This window comes from Caretta caretta, chromosome 13, assembly GCF_965140235.1.
Source record: "Caretta caretta isolate rCarCar2 chromosome 13, rCarCar1.hap1, whole genome shotgun sequence".
NCBI classification, from domain to species: domain Eukaryota; kingdom Metazoa; phylum Chordata; order Testudines; family Cheloniidae; genus Caretta; species Caretta caretta.
The window spans coordinates 15,666,860-15,691,969 of NC_134218.1; the positions used below are offsets into that span (position 1 = coordinate 15,666,860).

General features: G+C 44.0%; 1 protein-coding gene across 6 annotated transcripts in view; it reads left to right on the forward strand.

Annotated features, from left to right (window-relative positions):
• The window catches only part of NFATC2 (nuclear factor of activated T cells 2), a 135,585-nt gene that overhangs the window by 38,141 nt on the left and 72,334 nt on the right, over nucleotides 1–25,110 (forward strand). For all 6 annotated transcript variants that reach the window (XM_075118766.1, XM_048820353.2, XM_075118767.1 and 3 more), the window contains exons 4-5: nucleotides 10,908–11,110; nucleotides 11,808–11,980. In XM_075118766.1, coding sequence (XP_074974867.1) covers nucleotides 10,908–11,110; nucleotides 11,808–11,980 — 376 coding nt within the window. The remainder of the gene's footprint in view (nucleotides 1–10,907; nucleotides 11,111–11,807; nucleotides 11,981–25,110) is intronic.

Consider the following 25,110-nt stretch of genomic DNA (forward strand, 5'->3'; position numbering starts at 1 on the left):
TTCAAAAGCACCTAAGTGATTTAAGAGCACTAGTAATTTAGGGACCTTTGAAAATACCAGGGCTTACAGCAAATTACTGGGAGATAGGCAGGAGGCCTGTGTTCTCTTCCTGGATCTGCCACGGACTCACTGTGGCCATGTCTACACTACCCGCCAGATCGGCGGATAGTGATCGATCTATCGGGGATCGATTTATCATGCCTAGTGTAGACGCGATAAATTGATCCCCGATCGTTCTGCCATCGACTCCGGAACTCCACCACGGCGAGAGGCGGAAGCGGAGTCGATGGGGGAGCGGCGGCCGTCGATCCTGCGCCGCGAAGACGTGAAGTAAGTGATTCTAAGTCGATCTCAGATACGTCGACTTCAGCTACGCTATTCTCGTAGCTGAAGTTGCGTATCTTAGATCGATTCCCCCCGCAGTGTAGACCAGGCCTGTGTGTCCTCAGGCAAATGACTTCACCACTCTGGGCCTCAGTTTACACCCATCCATACAATGACTATAATAATACGACCTACTTTGCTTGAATGCCATGAGGATGAGGCCTTTTCGGTCGTAGAAATTTGTACTAGTGTATCTAAAACAGTAGCCCACCCCCACCCACCCCAGTACGGATGCAGTTATATCATAAAGGTGCTTCTTTAAGGTGTAACTATTGCCATACAGGAAAGGTATAAGCTATAAGGCACCTTTATACTAGTATAACTGCTTCCACACTAGGCTTGTACCGGTATAGTGATAGTGGTAAAAAATCACACCCCTAACCAACATACTGGTACAACTTTCAAGTGTAGACCAGGCCTTAATGTCTGCAAAGTATCAGATCCTGAGATGAACGGCATGAGAGACATGCAATATTTGACATTACCTCGGCTAGTCTGTAGTGTGCTGCATGCTGATGTGGAGATCTTCTCCTGTATTCAAAGAGAGAGAAGTGACGTTTAAAAGGGACTCATTCAATCAACCAGGCTCACCAAATTTTCCTCTCTCCTATCCCTTGTTCTTAACTCTTTAGTGATCATTGTGACTCTTGCTTTTTTAATTAAGTCAAAGAAGCTACAACTTTCCAGCTATTAATGAAACACAGAGGAGTTTGTTTTATAATAACAGACTTACTTTTTGCTTTCCTCTTTGAATCAAGCATTCTTCTGTGGGTGTTCTCTTGTGGTTTCAAGTCAAAGAGGACATTGTTTTCTAGCTCAGACTTCCCTGTAGGGCTCTGACTTTTACATATATGTAACGTTTAATGTTCAGCTAGTACTTTTAGGGTTATTAGTAAAACCAGACCATCAAATGCAAACGTAACACGAGATTATGGGCTTGATACTGCAACCCAAACACACACTGAGTGGGACTAAGGCTATGTCTACACTGCACTTTCGTGGTTAAAATTTTTGCTGCTCGGGGTGTGAAAAAACGACAAAAGTTTTAACGACAAAAAGCTTTTTTGTTTTAATGACAGCGTTTTGTCGGTGGGAGATGCTCTCCTGGTGACGAAACTACCGCCCCTCATTAGGGGTGGTTTTATTTTGTTGTCAGGAGAGCTCTCTTACTTCTTTTATATTGATTTAAATGAGACTAGTTGGCTAAGTACCACTAAGGCCTCGTCTACACTAAGAACTTTCATCAGGATGGTTACATTTCTCAGGGGTGTGAAAAACCCACATTCCTGAGCAATGCGGTTATATCAACCTTAACCCCCAGTATAGACAGTGCTAGGTCAGCGGAAGAATTCTTCCATTGACCTACCTACTGCCTCTTCTTGGGAGAAGCCCTCCTCTCAGCATAGGTGGTGTCTACACTGAAGCATTCCAGCAGCGAAGCTGCAGTGCTGTAGCTCCAGCGTGGTACTGGTTGAAATGTCGCACGGGTTCCAGAATCAAGTTTTGTGTGTTTGCTCCTTGCTTAGCATTTTGTCTGAACAGACTGTGCTGAACTCAGTGAAGCAGACTCCTGCTGTGTCCAACCCACCTACTTCCCCTTCCTAGCAAGCAATAACCTTGTTCACACTCCGATCCTCTTCTCAGACTTTCTTGTAAAGATTATGACCCAGATATTCAGAACAGCACATGTCAAACTGAACATACATTTCATGCCTAATCTAAGTGCAAAATTACTAGGGTAGTTTGTGCAACTGTGATAATTGTGCATGTAAATGACCAGGTAGACACTAAACGGATAGTTTTGTGGGTAGATCTACCTCAATTATGTGTGCAAATTGCAGTGATAGCTACGCAGTTCTGAAAACAGGGGCCTATATTTTTGGCTAATTTGAAAAATTCTCTTTAAAAGAACCTTGCCAAATATTAGGGCAGATCAGTCAATTGTCCTTACAGTTACACAGTGCTGTATCATTAGAAGTTTGCCAAACACTTAACATTTCCCTACTTTGAGGAAGTAACAGACTAAAGGTTCACTGGAGCTAAAGAGAAAATGAAATTACTAGATAAATGAAATGTAGTTCCTGTAAACCTAGAGGAACCTGCAGCTGGTTTATATGGACATCTGAAACCAGACTGGTTAAATAGGGAATGTCAGGTATAACCCCTGATAATAAGGCAAAATTGAAGGAAGAGGAGACGTGCAGGCTTATCCAGCAATCTGTGCTTCTTTTAATAACTGTGAGGGTAATTAACCACTGGAACAATTCCCCTAGAGACATGGATGCTCCATCACTTGAAGGCTTTACATTGAGACTGGATAACATTTTAATTGATAAGCTTTAGCTCAAACAAAAATGATGGTTTTGAATAGAAATGACTGAATTAGGTTCTTTGCTCCAGTTTATGCAGAAGGTCAAGCCAGATGATCATAGTGGTCCCTTCTAGTTTTAAAACCCATCTGTGTTGGGTAAGTATGTGTATTTATTAATGTAGTATCTGAGCACCTCACTTCATTGGGAAATACTATTATTCCATTTAACAGATGGAAAACAGACAGATTAAGTGTCTTTAGTGCCTAAATCTTATTGAAATGAATAGGCACTAGGTGTCTGGGCCCTTTTGAAAGTCAGACAGTGCTCACCCAAACGACTATGGAATAGATGGCTTGAGGGCTCAGCAATGCTACTGTGTTTTGCTAGCAGGTACTGAGTGAAACCACAGGGAGGTAGGGAATGGAGGGCTGCACAGTGGAGTTTTTGCTGAGTTTCTCGCGTTATTAGTCAATTTAGTGGCATAAGCGTTTCATCACACTTTTCCAAGAAATCTCGGTCCCCATTTCATGAAGCCCCCTGCTGCTTCTGTCACCTGCAATGCATGTATTAATTTTTTTTTTGGGGGGGGGGATCAAATGTAACTGAATTACTGTGATGTGCATGTAGCAAAGCTGAGTAACTCTGAGATTTTATCACTGCAACTTACATCCTTCCTCACCCCATTTCCACTCTGTTTGTTACTCTCGCTCACTGTGCTATGTCTAAATTACACAGCAGAGTCTCTGGGGGCTGTATAAACGGTTATAAACGAAGTAACTATTTTGGAGAATGTATATTGGATTTGGAATCTGAAGCATCATTAAAAACAACGAGGAATCCTTGTGGCACTTTAGAGACTAACAAATTTATTTGGGCATAAGCTTTCGTGGGCTATAACCCACTTCGTCAGATGCATGGAATGAAAAACACTGTAAGCAGGTATAAATATACAGCACATGAAAAGTTGGGAGTTGCCGTACCAAGTGGAGGGGTCAGTGCTAACGAGGCCAATTCAGTTAAGGTGGATGTGGCCCATTCCCAACAGTAGACAAGAAGGGGTGAATACCAACAGATATTCTGTTGGGAGTGGGCCACATCCACACTAATTGAATTGGCCTCGTTAGCACTGACCCCCCACTTGGTAAGGCAACTCCCATCTTTTCATGTGCTGTATATTTATACCTGCTTACTGTGTTTTTCTCTCCAGTGGTGAATTAGACCCTTTGTGTTTTACTTGAGACATAGAGGATGCATATGTTGTTGTTTAAACTTTTTATTTTTGTCATTAACATACATGAACAGAAAATAGAATCCCGTAAATCAGTGGTTCCCAAACTTGTTCCGCTGCTTGTTCAGGGAAAGCCCCTGGTGGGCCGGGCCGGTTTGTTTATCTGCCGCGTCCACAGGTTCGGCCGATCGCGGCTCCCAGTGGCCACAGTTCTCTGCTCCAGGCCAATGGGGAGCTGCTGGAAGCGGCGCGGGCCGAGGGATGTACTGGCTGCTGCTTCCAGCAGCCCCCCTTGGCCTGAAGCAGCGAACCGTGGCCACTGAGAGCCGCTATTGGCCGAACCTACAGACACAGCAGGTAAACAAACCAACCCGGCCCACCAGGGGCTTTCCCTGCATAAGCGGCGGAACAAGTTTGGGAACCACTGCCTTAAACTATTCAGTTTATCCTTCTTAACATTAAGTAAATTCACATTTCCACACAAGTATAATAAATCTTATCCATCACTGTAAAACAATACCCATATATATCACCTATTAATACACCTGCAAACCCATAACCAGCTGCTACACATGACTCTTTATATAAGAATCATCTACCCTGTTCCATTTTAGTCTGTTCCTCAGTAACTTTCCCTTTAAAAAGTCCATTTGTGTTGATCAACTCCTACAGTTATCTGTCTTGTTTGTTTTGTTCAATGGTAACCAAACACTATATGATCTGCTTGAGAAGATTATGTTTTAACTTCACCAGTGCTTGAAAAAGGAGAGAATCACATGCTAGCAACAGCAAAAAGCATTTTTTCCCTCCGAAACAGTACCAATGGCCCCATGTAGGTGTGAAATATAACTACACAGAAGTGCATTGGTGCCACATTTCAGTATGTAGTTAATAATAATGTACACTGTGCTTCTATAGCACCATTCTTTAGAGGTGTTCAACATACCTTGAAACCACTGTCTCAAGATAGTTTATGTACACAATGGAGAGGAAATGGAGGCACAGAAAGACATAGGGCCTTGCCCAAGGTCTCAGAGTAAGTCAGCGCCAAAAGAGTCAAGACGAGAACCTATAGGTCTCATGCTCTATCACTTGCTCTAACCGCGACTCGCTCTTGCCTCCCCTTCTAAAAGCTCTCGCCTAACCCAGTTCTGTCTCTTTAGGGAACAGAAATCCCAAACACTTCAGGCCTGAATCTCATTAGGGGGACATTAGAGTAAATGAGATTCAGGTCCCTGGAATGTTAATAAAATATCATCAAAATAAAAAACATAAAATACGAGCATAATAAAAATTCACCGTTTAGCAGAATCAGATGTTCAAATGATAATTGTCTGAGGCCTTTTTAGGCTGCTTCTGTAAGTAGCAAAAAGAACTAGGGAAGAGAGTTCCTCTGGCTCGTGTTCTCTTGGAACGTCCTGACTACATTACATTGAACGAAAACATGTGACAAGTTTCCCCTTTATTGCTTTAACTAAAACAAGTATGCCGACTGTTATATGGTACAGTGGCTGGCTGAGGCCTTTGTGCTTAGTGACAGCTATTGATACCCTGGTATCCATGGGACAAAAAAATGAGGCTTTCAGTTCAGGTTGGAACATTTGTGAATAAAGGTCTCCAGGCATCCTTGGAAACACTGCAGTCTAAGAGAATTAATGATTAGTAGGTGATTAGACACCAAATGTAAAATTCTTCCTCACAGGAGATGAATTCAACAGCCAAGATGGAAAATGTGAAGCAAGCAGGAGGTAGCTAAACAAGTATATCTTCACCCTGTCTCCTCAGTAGTGTCCTAATGTTACTTTTCATGTAGCTGAGTATTTTAATAGACACAGGGAAGATGAAGAATTTGGATTGGGAAATAGTTCATAATGTTAAAAACGTTGAGAGCCATTGGTTTCATGTGGAAACCCCTCTCCATGTCTAAAGGGGAGTAGGGAATTTAGCAGGCATGCAGCTCCAATTTGAGCTAGAGGGAGCTGGAAGCTGAAATCCTATGCCACTCCTTGTAAACTTAGGAGAAAGCTTCTAAGTGTTTTCTTATCTTTTCATGTACAGCAGGAAAAGGGAAGCAGTAGGCGGAAGCGATTTCTCACGCTGCTTTGTATTTACTTCTAATTGAATGTAACCAGCACAGGTCTGTTTTCTCATTTTTTACCAGAGGCTGATGAACGTCTCTCTGAATCACCAGTGCTTTATTTCAAAAGTTGACTGCACACACACGCACACATCTCATTCAGAGGGAAGCTGAAATGACTTCCACAGGGAGATGGCAAGTAATATGCAACAATTAACAGAGCAGCCCTCAGGTTGTGGTGAACTGAAATAAGCAAGAGTGCTGATTCGTTTCAAGCAAACAAAATGAGTAGGGCCTGTGAATTCATTTGCTTATTTTATACTTTCTTTCTGGCAGTTGCTTGCATTGTCTAGGCAGGAAGATGTATGTAATCAACTTTAAAGATGCAGCTTTATCCCCCCAGAGGGGAGAAAGACCTGCAAATCCAGACTAGGAGAAGCTCTGCTGGGATGAAGGGGAAACAAAAATTGCCCATGACATTCACTCTGTCATGCAACTTGCACTTCTACTACACAGGGCCAGATTTTCTGTGGGCCTCCCAAAAGGTGCCTACAAGATTTGCAGGTGTCTCCATTTTTCTTAGTGCAAAACTCATCACAATTTGCCTTCACTCAACAGGCAGCCAGGTGTGTAATTTTCTAATGTGCAGGTGCCCAAAACAGAAGCCCACGACAAATTTGGCCCTAAAAGACTACAAATTAAAAAAGACAAAAACATCAACAAATACTGCCATATAAATAGTGCAAGCCAAGGAGAGTGGAATGGTGTCAGAAATTGTTACAACTTCATTCTTGGAATACCAGATTCGTTTCGAATTCTTTTAGTGTGCTCTACTGCACTGTGCATAGCCATGGGAGCTAGGAGCTCTTGATATTCTTACCCCACCTCCGTTACTAATTCACTGTGTGACTGTAAGCAAATCACTTAAATCATCAGGTTTCCCATTTGTACAAAGGGGCTACAATTCACATCTCACAACAAATATAATATGAGTGGTGTCTTTGAAGGGGTAAATCTCTGCTGTTTATAAGCTGTATGGTGGTCAATGTAAACTTAAGTCAGTAAATATATTTTAAAGAGGGTCCAACTAAATTCCCTATAGACAGAAATACATGTGCGTGTAATATGGATATGTGAGCACACTTGGAAGACTCTAGGGAATTTACACCTCTATCACTGATGTACACGATAAGTTTATTTTGCAGTTTTCAGTTGCAGTAACTGAGCAATGTTAAAGGATTCACCCCTTCAGTCTCGAGTGATGGGCTTTATTCTGAGTGCACTGTATAACACTTCAGAGATGAGTTTGGATTTTCAAAACCTCCAAAGTTGAAGGGTATTCAGACTGGGATTTTGGTTCAGCCAAATATTGGGACAAGGGCCAATGCAGATCTGGGTCTAGATTTGAATTTCAAATTCCCTTTGAAAGGTCTGAGGACTTTTGGATCTGTGTTTACATCCATTTGTAGGATGTACTGGCCCATTTGTTTAGAGCTGCACAAGTAAAATTTCATGTTCATTTGCTTGCCTAATTTGTGGTCACAGTTACTGCAATTTTGTGTGGTAATTGTGTTGCCAAATGGCTCATTGGACTTCTACTACACATACATACAACAGTGGTAATGTACGTGCAAATGCATAGAGAGTTTTTGCATTTAAAATGATAGGTGTGCACTTCTAAAAATCATAATGCACTCAAACTTAGACATCATTTTTAACTGATATTGATACAGAAATGCAATGTAGAATACATGAATGAACCTTGTTTAGGAAGCGGTGAGTCAAATCATGCCACACATTTCCATTTTGTTTATAAAGCCCAATTGCTGTAGCAAACCAAACAAGAAAAGTCTCCTTATTTTCTGAATGATGTTATTTGTTTATCTGCCAAAGTGCCTTGCATTTCCTCAGGTCACAGACCAGCCCATGTCTGACTATGTTAATATTATAAGAGTTATGCAACAGCAAAGTTGTTTTTATTTAAAAAAAAAACTTTTAAACTAAAAGAAATAGGATCTTAAAATCCCAAAATAGCGTATGGAAAGGTACACATAATGTCTGGCTTCTCTCTTCCCTTGTGGCAAATGTGACTCAAAGGAGTTGGTTTTTCTCCAGCCCAATCTGTATATAGTTTGGGGAGTTTTACTGTGAATAGCTCACCTTATAATACCCCCCAAAATATCCCCTGTCAGGGTTTTCTAGTCATAAATCATTCTCAGCTTTCAGTCTCTATCCTGAAATCCAGATTTGTATTTTCTGCTTTGTTGAAAGAATAGTAAAAATGAAGCTGAGGTAACGCCTTGGCCTTGGGAGATGATCCTATATTCGTTACTCAAACGAAACTCCCCTTTCACCTGAGTAGAATGCAGCACCAGGCCCTCCTCTGAGACTGTGGCAGCGTAGCATGTAGGTAATCATGATGAAAACTCTGTCTTCCTGAGTTAGATAAGAGCTAGTTTTGAAGGGCTGATCTCCCAATGATCCCCTCCTGTTTACTGTATCTATATAGTATAGGGGTTAGTACTATCCTGGAAGAAAACCAGACTCTTGTTCCTTAATTGTATTGAAGTACCTAGTAGCTGGCTGGGTTGGGTAGCTTAGGTGAATACTGATTAAGACTAAAATTTCCTTATAGTTCAATCTTTGAGGAAAGATACCTTTAAAATAAAGCCTCAATTTACTGGTTTATTCTTGTTCACTAGTTTCTCTCTACAAAGTGCTGCACAGAGTGCTAATTTGTTAATCCTCAAAAAACCAAAGTGGTAGGTTTAGTATTATTTTGCCCATTTTACAGAAGAGAAAATGAAGCACAGAGAGGTTATGTGATATACCCAGGGCCAGGCAGCAAGTCAGTGGCAGAGTTGAAATTAGATCTCTGGACTTCATGACTCCCATCCTATGCTGAGAGTACTTAAAATGTAATCTCCACTTCCCCATCTTTGCATGCGTATAACCCCTCAGTGGAATACAATCAGGACCATCGTTCGAAGAAGAATCTCCCCTTCCTCATATCCTCCTCCCTTTACTATATGGTTCTTTGGCCAAGAAGTCTCAGGCTAGGGCTACGCTACCGAACTTACAGTTGTGCTGCTGTAGCGTAGCCAGTGCAGATGCTCTAAGTCGACAGGAGAGAGCTCTCCTGTCTCCTTACTTGCTCCAGCCCCACGAGCGGCAGGAGCCATGTCGGTGGGAGAAGTTCTCTCACCCTCATAGCACTGCCCACAGTGGCCCTTAAGTCAGTGTAATTTACGTCATTCAGGGGGTGGCTTATTCACCCTCTTCAGTGACACAATTTATACCAGCGTAAGATGTAATGTGTACATAGCCTAAGAAACCTTGGGTTTTGAATTCAGTACATTTAAGTGCAATTCCAGTACAACCCTAAACCTCCTTGCTCAGATAGCTGGGGAGTGATCCATAAATGCAAGTCTGGTCCAGGTTGCGCTATGGAATTGCCAATTCCATCTGTGTTCTCATTTAATCTTCATACCCCTTTTCTGTCCATACATTGCTAAATCTCCTAATTGCAGCCTTCATCTTTCGCACATTCTTGATGAGGCACAATCCTTCATTCCACTCCCGAGCTTGGAATATTATCTCTCTGCTCCTTCACATCACTCCTACAAATCCGCCTCTTCCACAAACCACCCTAGGCTGATCTCTCCATTAGCAGTGTCACCAGGCCTTCTTACATCTGAACTGTTGTCAATGTATTGCATCAAACTGTGTCTGGCCTGATCCAGTAACTCTTTTACTCACACAAGTGATCCTTACTATCTGAGACTTAAGTTTCATTGACTTCAGTGGGACCATTCGTGTGAGTAAAGGTTGCAAGATTGGGACCTTAGGTTGTAAGATCTCTGGGACAAGGATCCTGTCTTCATGTGGATGGCAAATATGTGCTATGTGAATCATAATGTAGCAGAGGACTGTGAGTGTTACTTTACATTTACCATACCAGGGGAAGGTTGCCAGCAATGCATTGATGCCGCATGTGGTCTCTTTCCAGGGGGGTGAATTAATCACTCTATGCAAAGATACCTCCTGCTGCCTGGTGAAAAGAAGAAAAAAGATTTTGGCCATGAATGCTATTAGCTTAATGGTTTTGTTCTCTGATCTTCCAGTGCTGTTTGCTTTGTATGGCTTCATCAAGGTTTTGTATGCGGACAGAGTAATTGAAAACAAATCTAGCATGCCTCAGGCCATAAAGTTCCCTTTCAGCTAGATCCCTGGCTATGTGGTAGATATGTCTGTTTTTAATTTTCAGCGATGTGAGAAATTTCAAATGGTTTGATTAATAATTTTTAAAGTTAATAAACAAAGATATATATTCCCTGGTCTCTGGCCTAGAGAGAAATTCTAGCCCTGTTTTGCTCATCTCTTAGCAAATGTACTTCAAAAACCTGTGTTCATTTATTATTGTTGTTATTATTTCATTATCTGTCTGGATGTAGCACCTAGGAGCCCAAGCCATGGCCCAGGATCCCATTGTGCTAGTGTTGTACAAACACAGAACAAAAAGATGGTCTTTGCTCCAAAACCCAGTCTGAGCAAAATAGCAGCACCCCTCCTCCTGTCTGTCTGCTTCAAAAATGGCTGATTGAGTCAAGCAGCCAAGAGCTTCCGCTGTTACTTCCCAGATTTTTTTAAAGACTGCAATCAAAAACAACATTGAGGCAATATGGTTTCTAATCTCCACTGAACATCAAAGTATAATTAATCATTCATCTTTTCTTAGATGTATTCCATGTATACCAAGGTCTCCAGAAGGTACTGCTGTGGGAAAAGAATCCCATTTACATGAGTTGAGATGAACCGGTTTTAGTGTTGTGCATATGTCTCAATTTCTACATGATTGAGGGCACTGGGAGTACAATATGTGCTAATAGATTTGATTTCTTGACAGCTTCACGGTTACATGGAGAACAAACCCCTGGGTCTTCAGATCTTCATTGGGACAGCAGATGAACGGATACTTAAACCTCATGCTTTCTATCAAGTCCATCGCATTACGGGCAAAACTGTTACCACCACCAGCTATGAGAAAATCATAGGCAACACCAAAGTTCTAGAGATCCCCCTCGAGCCCAAAAACAACATGAGAGCAACGTAAGGATGCTATTGCAGCAAATCTCTTATTACTATGTGAGATAAGGCAGAATTAATTTGCGTGTGTTGTTTAGAGAGGAATCACTTAAATAAATCAACTTCCTGTGTTGGAGATAGATTCTAGATTTTTAGGTGTGAATATAATTTATACAACCTAAGGCCCCTTTTACGATGCCAGAGTGGTACAAATGTTCTTAGTGTGAATGACTTGGGCTTGGAGAATTTGTGATGGTGTTTCAGGGATGGAAGAAACCCTGCAGCAACTAATAGTGTATGAACTGGAGGAAATGTATAAATATTGTACTGCGTGGTGAGTGACATATGTGGGGTAGATTAGGGGTCACAGGGTCAGCTGTACATCATCTGGTGAGAACCATGTTAATCCCATCATGCACTGGTACCATGTTAATCACTTACTGCACAGTTTAGATGTGCAACTAGCTATATGCACACACGTAGCAGTCACAAATTAGATGCACAACTGCCTAGTCATGTTGCTGAAAACCCTTGGACATTTTAACTGTAATACCTAAATTAAAAATGGAAAGAGAATTCAGGGCTTCTCTTATCTTTGCTTCTTCAAAATCATTGAGGCAAAATGGTTTAGCCCTCTTTTGTCTTTCAGATGTCTTTGAAATGTTTGAGAGCAGAAACACTGACATACGCATACACAACATGTCTTCTGTTTGTTTGTCAGCATTGACTGTGCAGGGATTTTGAAGCTGAGGAACGCGGACATCGAACTGCGGAAGGGGGAGACGGACATTGGTAGGAAGAACACCAGGGTGCGGCTTGTCTTCCGTGTGCACATCCCTGAATCCAGTGGCAGAATAGTCTCTTTGCAAGCGGCATCTAATCCCATCGAATGCTGTAAGTTGCCCACTACCCATTACATTTGTCAATTTACATCATTGTCCTTATACGCCAGAATGCAGTAAAGGGAAATTAGCACATCCCATGTACTGTGCACATCGTTTGGCGAAGTGCAGATGCTCTGCCTTTCTCACTGATTGACTCCTGGTCTCGCAGCTCTCATTCATGCAAGCTATCCTTACCAATATATGTAGTTCCATTGAAATTCGAGGATTTCTCAGTGAGCAAGGATTGTCCAGGCATGCAGAGTTGCAGGTTCAGGAGCTAGAGATGTACACAGGCTCCAAATGTCAGCATATGGCAGAATTTGGTTATAGGGTTTGTGTCCCTGGCAGAAGCATTTAACTTTGGGAGTAGAAAAGGCTTTATAGTAGGATTTTCAAAAGTGCTTTGGTGCCTAATTCCCATCAGGCATTTTTGAAAATCCAACCTAACGTTAGCTCCTTGTTTCTGGATCCTTCTGACTGATAGGTCATCCTCTTTTCTGCATCTGTGCTCATATGGAGGCTGTATGTATGTGTGTGTGTTTAACATACCTACCTAATCTACCCCAGAGACATTTTTTGTATTTAGTAGAAAGATGCCGGAAGGAAAACTCTGGATCCAAATGTTCACAGACATTGGGATGTTTGGAATCAGAATCTAGATCAGATCCCAACTTTGTGGTTAATCTCTATTTCTGTTATGGATTAACCCCAATCTGCAGAACTGAAAATCCCTGAACAGTTGTTTTATTTTTTTTTGGGGGGGGGAGGGAGCTTTGAAGGGGAGGATGTGCAATGGCAATCTGGATTTTGAAGCTTGGGTTCATCTTTGATAGCTATTTAATTTATCTAAAAGCTTGGGGGCATAGCAGAAGCGCACGAGAACAAACCATGAAAAGCCCCTGGTTTTCTGGTATTCCTGTGATGGGGAACATAATAGAGATAGAGGAAAGAGTGTGAGTTTGATTCTTTAAGGACCAGATCCTATAAGATGCTGAAAAGCCCACATCTCCCACTAGTTTTAATGGGAGTTGAGGACACTCAGCACCTGACAGGCTTGGACTTTAAGAAACCATAGGCCATGAAAAGGTCTCTAATAAAGTGCACCTAATCATGAGAGTCATTTCTGGAAGGTCTCCACCTACTTATCTGGCCTGTGTGCATCCTGTGATACTTTTTGTTGGTAATGGGAGCTTTCTGGATTGTTTGGGGATTTCACAAATACATCATGAACAGTTTTCACTCCTTGCACTGCATGACTCATGTCCATGAACAAAGAGTGTTTTGTAGAAAGCCATGTGAAGGAGGTTACTGAAGAGGCCACCATGTGTTTTATAATTCAGAGGCAGGCTCTGTTTAGAGCAATTAGTGTAAGTGTTGTGTGGGAGGAGAAGCAGTTTTGTGATAAGAAATCAAGTGTTACAAATATAAATTTACTCGTGGTGTTAGCTTGTTTGGAGAAGAGCAGCAAAAGTGACTAGAGTGGGCTAGAGGAAGGAAGATTGGTTTATGAGGGAAGGTTAGTGGAACTTTACATCTCCCTAGTTACTTTCATCTGAAGAGATCAGATATCAATGCAATCAATGGTATCAAAGGTTTCAGAGTAGCAGCCGTGTTAGTCTGTATTCGCAAAAAGAAAAGGAGTACTTGTGGCACCTTAGAGACTAACAGATTTATTTGAGCATAAGTTTTTGTGAGCTACAGCTCACTTCAAATGCATCCGATGAAGAGAGCTGTAGCTCACGAAAGCTTATGCTCAAATAAATTTGTTAGTCTCTATGGTGCCACAAGTCCTCCTTTTCTTGATGGTATCAAAGCAGTTTTCAGAATTATTTAAGCTTCAATGGACCATTGTGAGCTAGGTAGGGTAAGTCTTATATTCACTTTACTGAGAGGTAAAATGAGCACAGAGTGGTTAAGTGACTTGCCCCAAGGTCACACAGTGAGTCAGTGTCTAAGCATAGAAGAGAACTCAGGCTCCTGGGCTCCCACCCAAAGAACAATGCTTTCTTTTGAAAAGAATGCAGCCTGAAGTTTTTTAAAACCATCCACAATTGTGCATTGACTTTGTGCACACAGTCAACAGAACTGTAGGAGTCAATCAGGTAGCTGGTTATTTGCATACGCCATTTTGCACATGCATGTTTAATTTGCCTGGGGAATTTCTGCAATAGCACCTGTGCTATTTTGAAAATGTTGGCCTGCTCAACGTGGCTACACATTTACTCCGGTGGCATGATAACTTTATACAAATATTTGAAGGATGTAAACTCCAAGAAGACAGAGATTGGCCCAGGTGGTTTATTGCTAGGATTACTGGAATTAAATTGAGTCAATTAAAATTTAGGTTCCTATTATAAGTAACTAAAGTTCCCGTTGGAAAAAAGTGGATTTGTTTCCCCAAGGAAAAAAGAGAAAGCCCCATCACTTGGGAAACATAACCCTGGCTGGGACAAAGCACTGTAATGTATTTTAGGGAGCCATCTTGGTTGGCCTGATGGGATGGACTAGATAATTAGGAGTAATAAGTCTTTTCCATTTCTAATGTCCGGTATTTAATTATCAGTGTTTACAAATGGCAGCACCAGTTACTAACCTCAGCCTAGTTCACACAATAAAGGAGAAAGCTGTGTTCAGACAGGCTAGTTCAGGGGCGGGCAAACTTTTTTGGCCTGAGGGCCGCATTGGGTTTCTGAAATTGTATGGAGGGCCAGTTAGGGGAGGCTGTGCCTCCCCAAACAGCCAGGCATGGCCCGGCTCCCGCCCCCTATCCGATCCCACCGCTTCTCACCCTCTGACAGCCCCCCAGACCTCCTGCCCTATCCACCCTGCCATCCCCCCGCTCTCGGTCCCCTGACCGCCGCTGGACCCTCCCCCCCTAACTGCCCCCCATGACCCCATCCAACCCCCCTCCTTCCTGACTGCCCCCCGGGACCCCTGTCCCATCCAACCACCCCTTCTCCCTGACCACCCCTGGACACCTTGCCCCTAACTGCCCCCTGCCCCTAACAGTCCCCCACCATCCCATTCAACCCCCTCTCCTTCCTGACTGCTCCCCCCCCGGGACCCCTGCCCCATCCACCTCCCCTGCTTCCTGACCGACCCCGGCCGCCCCATCCAACCCCTCCTCTCCTTCCTGACTGCTGCCCTGGGACCCCTGCCTCCATTCAACCCCCATTCCCCACCCTCTGACTGCCCCGCCCCCTATCCACGCCCCTGACCACCCCCCAAACTCCCCTGCCCTCTATTCCAACCCCCCCTTGCTCCCTGCCCTCTTACCGTGCTGCCTGGAGCACCAGTGGCTGGCAGCGTGGCTGCACCAGGACAGGCAGCCACGCTGCACCACGCAGCACAGAGGGCCGGGTCAGGCTGGGCTCTGCAGCCCTGCTGCCCAGAGCATTGTGCCACATGGCGGCATGGTTGCAGAGGAGGGGGGGCAGCCTCCCGGGCCAGGAGCTCAGGGGCTGGGCAGGATGGTCCCGTGGGCTGGATGTGGCCTGCGGGCCATAGTTTGCCCACCTCTGGACTAGTTTATAGAAACATAACGCCTTCTAGCCTTGACTCAGATTAGTTCAAATCACATGGTTAGCATCACAAAGTGTAGAGTCACCATGGATGCCACAATCCAGGATACTTACTGGGTCGGATCCTCATTCCTCCCCCACCCCCCTCGCCCCCCTCTAGTATTAATGTGGTTTCACTATTCTGCTATTTTTTCCCTTTTGTCACTTGGGAGTCCTGGTCCACGATAAACCCTCCCGTAAGACCCACCGTATCCAGCAGCGGTTTAAAATGTCCCCAAGGGGAACATCATTACGTAGCAGCTTCAAGTGAACTGGTCATTAGCTCTGCCGGTTGTGGCTCCCCAGAGATTACTGTTGCTTCCAACAGAATGCTGGACTGTCCACCTCAACAGAGGCTGAGCTTGCTTAAGAACTCCCTTTGGTGTCAGCAGAACAGTTCCTGCAACGAAGCAGAAATTGTGAATCACAGAATTGTAGAAGTATCTTCCTTTCATGGGGAGGTCTTATTCCACCTCACTCATGTCAGATTCAGCCTCAGATTCAGGAGTGATTTTAAAAATATCATTAGGAGTAAACTGTAACTAGACATCTAGATTAGTCGGCAGCTAGTGACTTTTGTGGCTGTGGCTTTTACTCTGAAGCAATCGATGAGGCAAAGGAATTTTAAACTGCACTGTTAATTGTAGCAACCGTTAACATTTGATTGTGGATGAATCCACTCCCTCCTGGGCTTGGCACTGGTGGGGGTTCTACATGGGCTGGTAGGAATCCTCCCCGCCAGGCTGTGGAGCCCTGATGCTGTACTAGCCTCCACAACTGTACCAGATGTCTGCAGAGATCTATAGCCAGTGGATCCAAATAGCAGTGTGTTCACCTGGTTGTTCCCCCAGCCCCCAAACTGCTCTGCACATGAGCGCATTTGCACAGGCGATATGCCTGTGCAGTTATTGTGATTGTGTGTGCACAATCCCAGTGCCTGCACACACTGGTCAGTCACCTGTGCATTGCGTAGGTACTTGTGGTAATGCACAAATTAGGGCCATTATTTAACAAGTTACTTAAGCACATAAATCAATGTCCTTAAAGTTAGGCACATGCTTAAGTACCTTGCTGAGTTAGGGCCTAGGTGAGCAATACATGCGGTGCAGAGCCAACAAACCCAGTGGGCTGTAGGACACACAGTGGGAGTGTGTCACCTACCACAACATTTCAGGAGGTGCAGCATATTCTGCCTGGTGCACAAGGGTGTCTTGTACCCCAGGTAGGGTTCCCAACTTTGTAACCGCACAAAACCGAATGCCCCTTTCCCACCCCTACCCTGCCCCTTCTCCAAGGCCCCTCCCCCCACTTGCTCCATCCCCCCTCCCTCCATCGTTCGCTCTTCCCCACCCTCATTCATTTTCACCGGGCTGGGGCAGGGGTTTGGCTGTGTGTGGTAGGGGGTCGGGGGTGAAAGCTCTGGCTCGGGGTGTGGGCTCTGGGATGGGTCCAGGGATGAGGAGTCTGGGGTGCAGGAAGGGGTTCAAGGCTGGGGCAGGGGGTTGGGGTGTGGGGGTGCGGTAGGAAGGTTCTGGGAGGGAGTTTGGATGCGGGAGGGGACTCCGTACTGGGGCAGGGGGTTGGGGTGCAGGCGGTGGTGCGGGGTCCTGGCGGCGCTTACCACAGCTCCCAGGAAGCAGCAGCCAGGTCCCTGCGGCCCCTAGTCACATGGGTGGCTAGGGAAGCTCCGTGCGCTGCCCTCACGCCCACAGGCACCATTCCTGCAGCTCCCATTGGTCACGGTTCCTGGCCAACAGGAGCTGCAGAGCCGGCACTCAGGTGGAGGCAGCGCACGGAGCCTCCCTGGCCACCCATGCACCTAGGGGCCACAGGGACTGCGCGGAGCTGAGCCTGCCTTAGGCCCAGGGCCCCGCTGCGCTGCTGACCAGACTTTTAACAGCCTGGTTGGCGGTGCCGACTGGAGCCACCAGGGTCCCTTTTCGACCCAGTGTTCCCGTCAAAAACTGGACGCCTGGCAACCCTAACCCCAGGGGCTCTCAGAAAAAGCAGTCCTTGCGTTGCCCTGGATGTGACTGTCCTGTTGCTGTGCAGGGGTACAAAGGTGGAAGACTGCTCGCCCATAAGAAACAATCTGGTCTTTGGTTCTGAAAATCTGAGCCCTAATTTCTTTAGTGCCAAAATATGAGTCTATGTTAGGTTCAGCATGACATTTCTGGATACATAGCTACTATTATAGCCTGGCAAACTCTCCATCATGAATAGCTTATTCAGCGAATATATCATCCTCCCTCCTTTTTTCCTCCTTCTGACTCATCCGTGAACAGTTTTGAATCTTTAGAAGCTTGTCCAATATTACAGAATTATTCAAACCCTTTCTGTGAAATTACTTCAGCTTGTTTGCTTGCACTGCATCTTTTACTATCGGCTGAGGTTTACTCTTGGTATGTGATTGGCTACCTGAGTCAGATGGTTTTGTTTCTGCTCCTTGACTCAAACTTCTATAAAGAGAAGGAGGGATTTCCAGGTAGCCCCATGAGCACTTCTGGCATTGAGACACATTGGCATTTTGCTTTCTCAAAGGTTCTTTCAAACAAAAAAAATCCCTCATGGGAAATGAATGCAAGAATCATGAATACCATTCAAGCTGTGTCACAGCTTCTGTTCTAGTAGATGCTTGTTAGTCTTTTTTGAAGTATCTTGCAGCCCTTTTATTATGCAGTCTATAGAAAGAAAAGGAGGACTTGTGGCACCTTAGTGACTAACCAGTTTATTTGAGCATAAGCTTTCGTGAGCTACAGCTCACTTATGCTCAAATAAATTGGTTAGTCTCTAAGGTGCCACAAGTCCTCCTTTTCTTTTTGCGAATACAGACTAACACGGCTGCTACTCTGAAACCTATGCAGTCTATGTTAGCTGATGTTATGCCGGCCTCATAAATTCTTTACAATGGTTGCAGTTGACATAACAGAGAGTTCTGAAAACCTATTCTTATATTATAAGGTGGTTGGTTGATTGTTTTAAAAAAAACTCTTCCTTTAATACAGTGTCCATCTGAGAAATTTAGATGGTTCCGATTTTCTAATTTTGTTCCACTAAATTGGATCAAAGATTTTGTTTACTTTTAATCAATTTCCCTGCAAGTTTCCTTTATTTTTCTTTTCTTCTAGTAGATTTTCCCATAATTTAGATGTTCTCAGTTTATAACATATGGCACACTAATAACTATGATGGAAAGAGCTAGTCATTTTAAAGAATGTTGTCATCTTCTTGTCAAATCATTTATTGCTTTTCCTCAGCTGTGAATCCCAGCTGATCAGACTACAAGTGACAGGCTAGAGGGGCTTTAGTTTATAGCGATTAAAAGCAGTAATAAATGATCTAGTGGCAATTGGTAGATTGTTTAATTTGCTCCTTTAATAGAGCATGAGTGCTAAGATGATTGCAAATTTTCTCAATTAAATTTGAAAAACTTAACTTTTTTTTATTTCATGAAAATTGTCCAATTTAGCATCAGAAAAACATACCTTGAAATTTTGTGGGTTTAAAAAAAAATTTGTTTAAAAAAGATTCCCTTTTCATAGAATCATAGAATATCAGGGTTGGAAGGGACCTCAGGAGGTCATCTAGTCCAACCCCCTGCTCAAAGCAGGACCAATCCCAAACTAAATCATCCCAGCCAGGGCTTTGTCAAGCCTGACCTTAAAAACTTCTAAGGAAGGAGATTCCACCACCTCCCTAGGTAAATTTCAAAATTTAGAATTGGAAATTTCATTGCAACAGAGATAATGTTTGCCTCTTTCAACATCATTTTGTGTAAATCTAGGCAATAGCAATTCCATATTCACCCCAGTGCCTGCTGGCAGAATTCGGCCCGGTAGCTGTGAGCTGCAGACAGTGAGACAATGCATACCCGCAGTCAGGCTGAAAGTCCTGGTGTGAGAGTAAACTCCTGTTTACTGCCTGCCATCAGGGTGCTGCTGCAAGTGTAAGCAAACAACCCAATGCATTATGCAGACCATAAACTTTTGAGCAAAGGTTAATCTGGGTAGATCTCCTCCATGAGGGATTAAAAGGAAATGCTGTGCATACCCAGAGAGTTGCTTTGCAGTGAAGTGAAGCAAGGCCATGGTTTTCCTGTCATTAATCACGTGCTGGGTTGATGAGCTGGTTGCAGTATAGAAAGTACCATTCTTAACGCACTTTGTTACCATCCATGCTGTTTACTCCTTCTCCCCAAGGGTTTCATTTAAACAGTAATGTGCAAGGGGAGGGTATGAACAAGCCCTCTATTTATTGTGCATTGTTTCTGTTTGAAAGGCCTTGTGCAAACTGCTGCTTCAATTGTGCTGGCAACAAATGCTTTCTAAACTGTTCTCATCCCATATTGCTCTCCCAGAACTGCATTTCCCTACCATTTTCCAAGATAGTTCTAGCATGGGACCGTTTAGCCTTGTGCAGGCTAATAGTGTGGGACACAGGGTAGTATTGACAACCCCAAGCACTGAGCACAGCCAGGTCCCAAAGTTTGATTTGTTTTTAAACCAATGTTAGGTTCTCTTTCTTTGACTTCTTTTTAGCCTTTTTGGTGTACTTAGGTCATATTTTCAAGCTTTTCTCTGCAACCCTGAGGTCCAGAAACATAGCTATTTTATTGATTGATTGATTTGATTTAATGAAAGATGCAATTTTCACATAGGCCATTCACCATCCTTCACTCCTATCTGGAAACAGAATATCCCACCCTTTCTATTGAAACTACCTCCCATCCCTGGTCTCCTTGTGGAAATCCCAGAATCCAGATCTCCCTCCAGCCAGGGCTTAATTTGTAATGAAAGAGGTTCCGGGGCTCAAGCAATTAGTTTACTTTCAGAACTGACATGGCACAGGTGCTGGGGCTAGAGGTGCCAGGGCTGAGCCCTGGCAAGCCCTGGCACAAATTAAGCACGGCCTCCAGCCTTTGTCTCCTTTCTCCTGCAGCTTTCCCATGCATGTATCCCAGAAGACTTGGAGTGCTTCTGTGACTGTGATTGTTGGATTGAAGTCTCCTCCGGAACATTTGTGCTTCGATTAGGCATGGGGCTCAGGAGCTCTGCTAACGTCTACCCTGCCTCAGGCGAGCAGCTTGTGGTTAATAAACACAGTCTGACAGGAGGAAAGAGATATTTACTTTGGCTCATTAAGTTTCACTCTAAAAAGAAGAGAAGGAAGAATTGTTCCTATTGCTCTCAGGTTTTAGTTTGAATTTTATAGGATCAGATATTTTTAGCACCAGAAAGCATCCCCTCAGTCATCTATTCCTGTGTTCCTCTTCCCCCATATGGCATTGAACTGAGTCAAGAGCCTTGGGAATCAGGGGACTCTGTTTGGATCAGTGAATTGAAAGCCTGCCTGCAAAGGTGATCTCAGGCTGGCTGAGGCGAACTCTGGCTGGCTGAGACACCGGGTGGCGGGGGTGGGGGAGGGGGAGATGTCCAGGGGATGACTGAAGTTTGCACGGGGGGACAATTGCAATGTGAATCCAGGCTGTAATTCCTCAAGCGTCCATTTTTTCTTGTGAGCTCTACTTGTGATGGTGCTTTGGTGGAGCTCCTTCAAGATCCAGCGCCAGCCCTTGACTGAAGCTGTGGTAGCAATGTTTCCCCGTAACCATCTCGCTTTCAGTTTTCAGTGTCCTCGTTACTTCCATTCATCGCTGCCTCCTTGTCCCTTTTGACCAATCCAAATAATCTCTCTTCTTACTTTTGGTTCCCTGCAAAGCCCTACGGATTGGGCAAACCAGGTCAGGTAAAATAAGAGTGAACATCTGAACCTTCATCCAAAACTCAGCCAAACTTCTTTTGAGCTTCTGAACTGTTTATCTAAAGCTTTTGCACTTTTAGCTTCCAGGTGCTTTTGGATGCTTTTACATACTAAGCCTCTATTCTAAATCCTGTAAGGTTCAGCCATTCCTTTCCAGTACTATCCTACTGTCTTTGATTTGAGCCATGCATAGATCATCATTTCAGACTTTCCTCATTAGACATCCTGCCTCTAATCCTTTCAACTTTCAGGTAGGGATGACCACAAGCTAACAACCTTGATTTGAAAAACCGTTAACCTTTGAGTTGGAGAGGGATCAAAATGCAAACCAAGCACCAGATCAGAATTTTGCAGCTGACCTTATGATAATAGGTCAAACCAAAACTCTGGGACCAAACAACCTGAACTTTGCAGGAGTTTGAAATTTGGGTACATAACTGAGTCCATCCCTGTTCTTTGGACTCTCTCTTCATAAGTGTTCTTGGAGGTCAGGGTAAAGCTCTTAGAGGAATTATAGCAACTAGACTGGAACAGGCCCCAGAGATTAAGATGCCGAGATAACACAGTGATGAGGGCAACATAAGAGTCAATATAGAATAGAAGTAAGCCACTGATCCAGAGCCAAACAAAGTCAATGGGAGCCCTTTCTTGATTTCAATAGACTTAGGATCAAATCCTACCTTTTAACATTCCTATCAATGTGAGTAATTCCTGATGATGTAAAAGCATCATAGTGAAGGTAGCATATATATATGTTAATCCTGGTTATTTAGTTTTTGAAAATGCTCTTGTCCCCTGAGAAAAGGGGACAGGATCCAGCCATGTCTGTGTACATAGCAGAGCATCTGTTCATTATGTGATGGCTGGATTGGTGCTCCCCACGGTGAGCCCACGAGTCTACTTCTACCAAGAGGCAGATCAATTTAGTGGTTTTCTTCACATCTCCCATTCCACCCCACTGCTCCTTTTACACGCACCATGCACACGCAGAAACACACAAAGAATGCCTAAGAAGTTCCTCTCTGGGGACTCAGGCAAGCGTTGGACTCAATGAAGTTTAGTCATAGAGTGAGTCAGTACGAGAGCTGGTCAGAAGATCTTTGGCTAAATGAAATTTCAACTAAATATGTTGTTTCACCAAAGTGGAAATGTCTCCCTGAGACGTATTGGTTTCAATGAAGTTTTCCTTGGGAAAGTTAGAGAGAAAGAGAGAGACTCTCACACTCTCTGGGTCTCCCATATCCCAGGCCAGGGCCCTAGCTCCCAAACCACCCTCCCCCACACACCTGGCTTTCCCCAAATCAAAAACATCTGAGTGTTTCTGTTGTGCATTGGACTAAAACAAACTTTGGAACCTCAAAAATCGCTGTGTCATTGTCATCCCCCTGTCGGCATGAGGGGAAAACAGAGCAATGCTTGGCAGCCCTCCCAGCCAATGGAAGGAAGCATGACCCCAAAGCAGGACTAGATCTGCTTATCCAAAGTGACGCATTGCAGGGTGAAAGTGGAAGAGAAGAGTGGCACCTCTTGGGGTGATGGGGGAGGCGGGTCTCAGGTGAAGCTGGAAAGGTCAGTGATTTTTTAAAATAATGCTTGTAAGGCCGTTACTAGAGTTTGTCACTTGGATCCCACCGCTGCCTGCTACACAGCCATTAACAACACTCCCTTTGGGCAGGATTGGGCCAACAGTGGTGCTTATCTCAAGGGCTGATTGTCTCCAATCAGGTCTCTGAGCCACTTGCTGTCTTCCAACTTCTTCATACAAGGAACCATCAGCTCTTCTGCAGGGAACTTGTGAGGAGCAGATGATAGCTGGCTCTGTGCAGCTGGACAGAGGAGGAAGGGAAAAGCGAGCAGGTACTAGGAGCTTCCCCGAACCCATGCACACCTGCACAGGGATCAGACACAATCCCAATCCTCAAGCACCCTAAGTCCAGCATAAATCCTTCTGGCATTGCTAGCCACCCCAAAGTGCTAAGGGAGGCATGGACTCACCCTCTTCCTCATTATCTGGCATCAAGGTTGGATGCTTTTTAAAAAGATCTGCTCTAGGAATTGTTTGGGGGCAGTTCTCTGGCCTGTGTTATGTAGGAGATCAGACTAGATGATCCCAATGGCCCCTTCTGGCCTTGGATCTATGAATGTGAATGAGGAAAGCATGCTGCACTACCAGAAAGATGTAGGAGCTACCTCCCTTCCTGCCAGAACACATTCTGCCTGTCGTGTGCTCTGCACGTCTGAAGCGTGGCATGTGGAGCGATTTGCTTCCCCCTTTCCCTTCCTCCTCCCCTTTTGTGAGGCTGGGGCTTGCAGAGGCACACCACAGCCCCCCCAGACAGCAGTTCCCTTTTTCTCTCATGTCGCTGGGCGTATTGTATTTCTTGGCACTGAGGATCCATGACATCTTGATTTGCAGACAGTCAAATAAAATAGAAAAATAGTGCAGACTTTAATAGGTTGACATGCTGCTTTAGGCCAAGTGCGAGTATTTCTTTAACATTTGCTTTGCTGCCTTATGTCAGTAACAGTTGCTATTGAAAGTAAACACCCCAACTGGCTAAATCAACAGTGTTTTATTTATTCAAGCTCATAAACTACAGTAGCTGGAGGTCACTTTATGAAGTGCCGACCTCTGGGGGAGAAGAAGAAATAATGTGAAATTATTACATACAGGCCATCCCTCCTGAACTTTAGAGGAAGAGGATTTACTGGTGATTAATATTCCTTGCAAAGGAAAACAAAATAATCCTGCGGAAGCAACACACCAGTGAATCTTCTGTCCTCTTACAAGTGAAAACATGGCATATGTTAAGATCCTAATTTCTTTGTCAGTTCTGTTACAATTGTGGCTCAGGGAGAAAATAATACATTAAAAATAATAGTAAATAATAATTAATAATAGAATATTGAATTTGCAAACAACTTAAAGGCAGCTGGATGCATATAGGTAAATGTCATCTGAATAAACCATGTTATGCACCATGACCTCACCTCTTCCCCATGTGCTTCCATTAACCTTATGCCAGCCTCAAGGAGAAAAACCAAACCCTGTGATTGAAATTCTTAGGACTGATATTTTTAATCCTCCAATCCTGACATATTAATTAGATATGGAATGTTTCACTGTCCTAAAGTGTCATCTAGTATTTTGGGGGGAGGGAGGGGAGTTGTCACCATTCTTACCCCCAGAAATGGCTGCCTTTCAATGATGGGCAAAATGATCCCAATATACAAGCACAATTTTCAGGGGAACAAGAGGTGCAGTTGCATGCGCAAAATTCACTTGCAACCGTGGGCCTAATTTATACATGTAGTTATGATCGCTGCATGCTCACATTGGTAATTATGCAGGCAAATGACTGTAATTGCCGATATGTGTATACAGTTGCAAGATTTGGCCACACGGTTGCTGAACCTACAGGGGCAAATCAAGTGTGGATTTTGAATACATAGTCGCATGGGCCAGTGTGAAAAGTACTTTTAGAATTAAAGGTGCCCATAAAGGAACACTAGGGCTTGGAATGCATGCACACCTCCCAGTGCATCTGTTCCCCTCTGTGGGCCCCTTTAAAAGGAAAAGCAGGGTCCAGAAGCAGGAGGAAGCATGTGCCCTTCAGGAAACTGGATTTAAGGCTTCCTGCCTCACTCACTGAAATCAATGGACGCTGCAGTGCGTGCTGTGCTCCATTGAAAATTAGGCCCATAGTGACCCTATAAAGAAACATCACACCTTCATTCTGACATGACACTGGATTGAATGAGAGGACATTCAAACCCAGGTGAAGTTTAAGTGTGTCCTCCTTAAAATGCAGTAGATGGG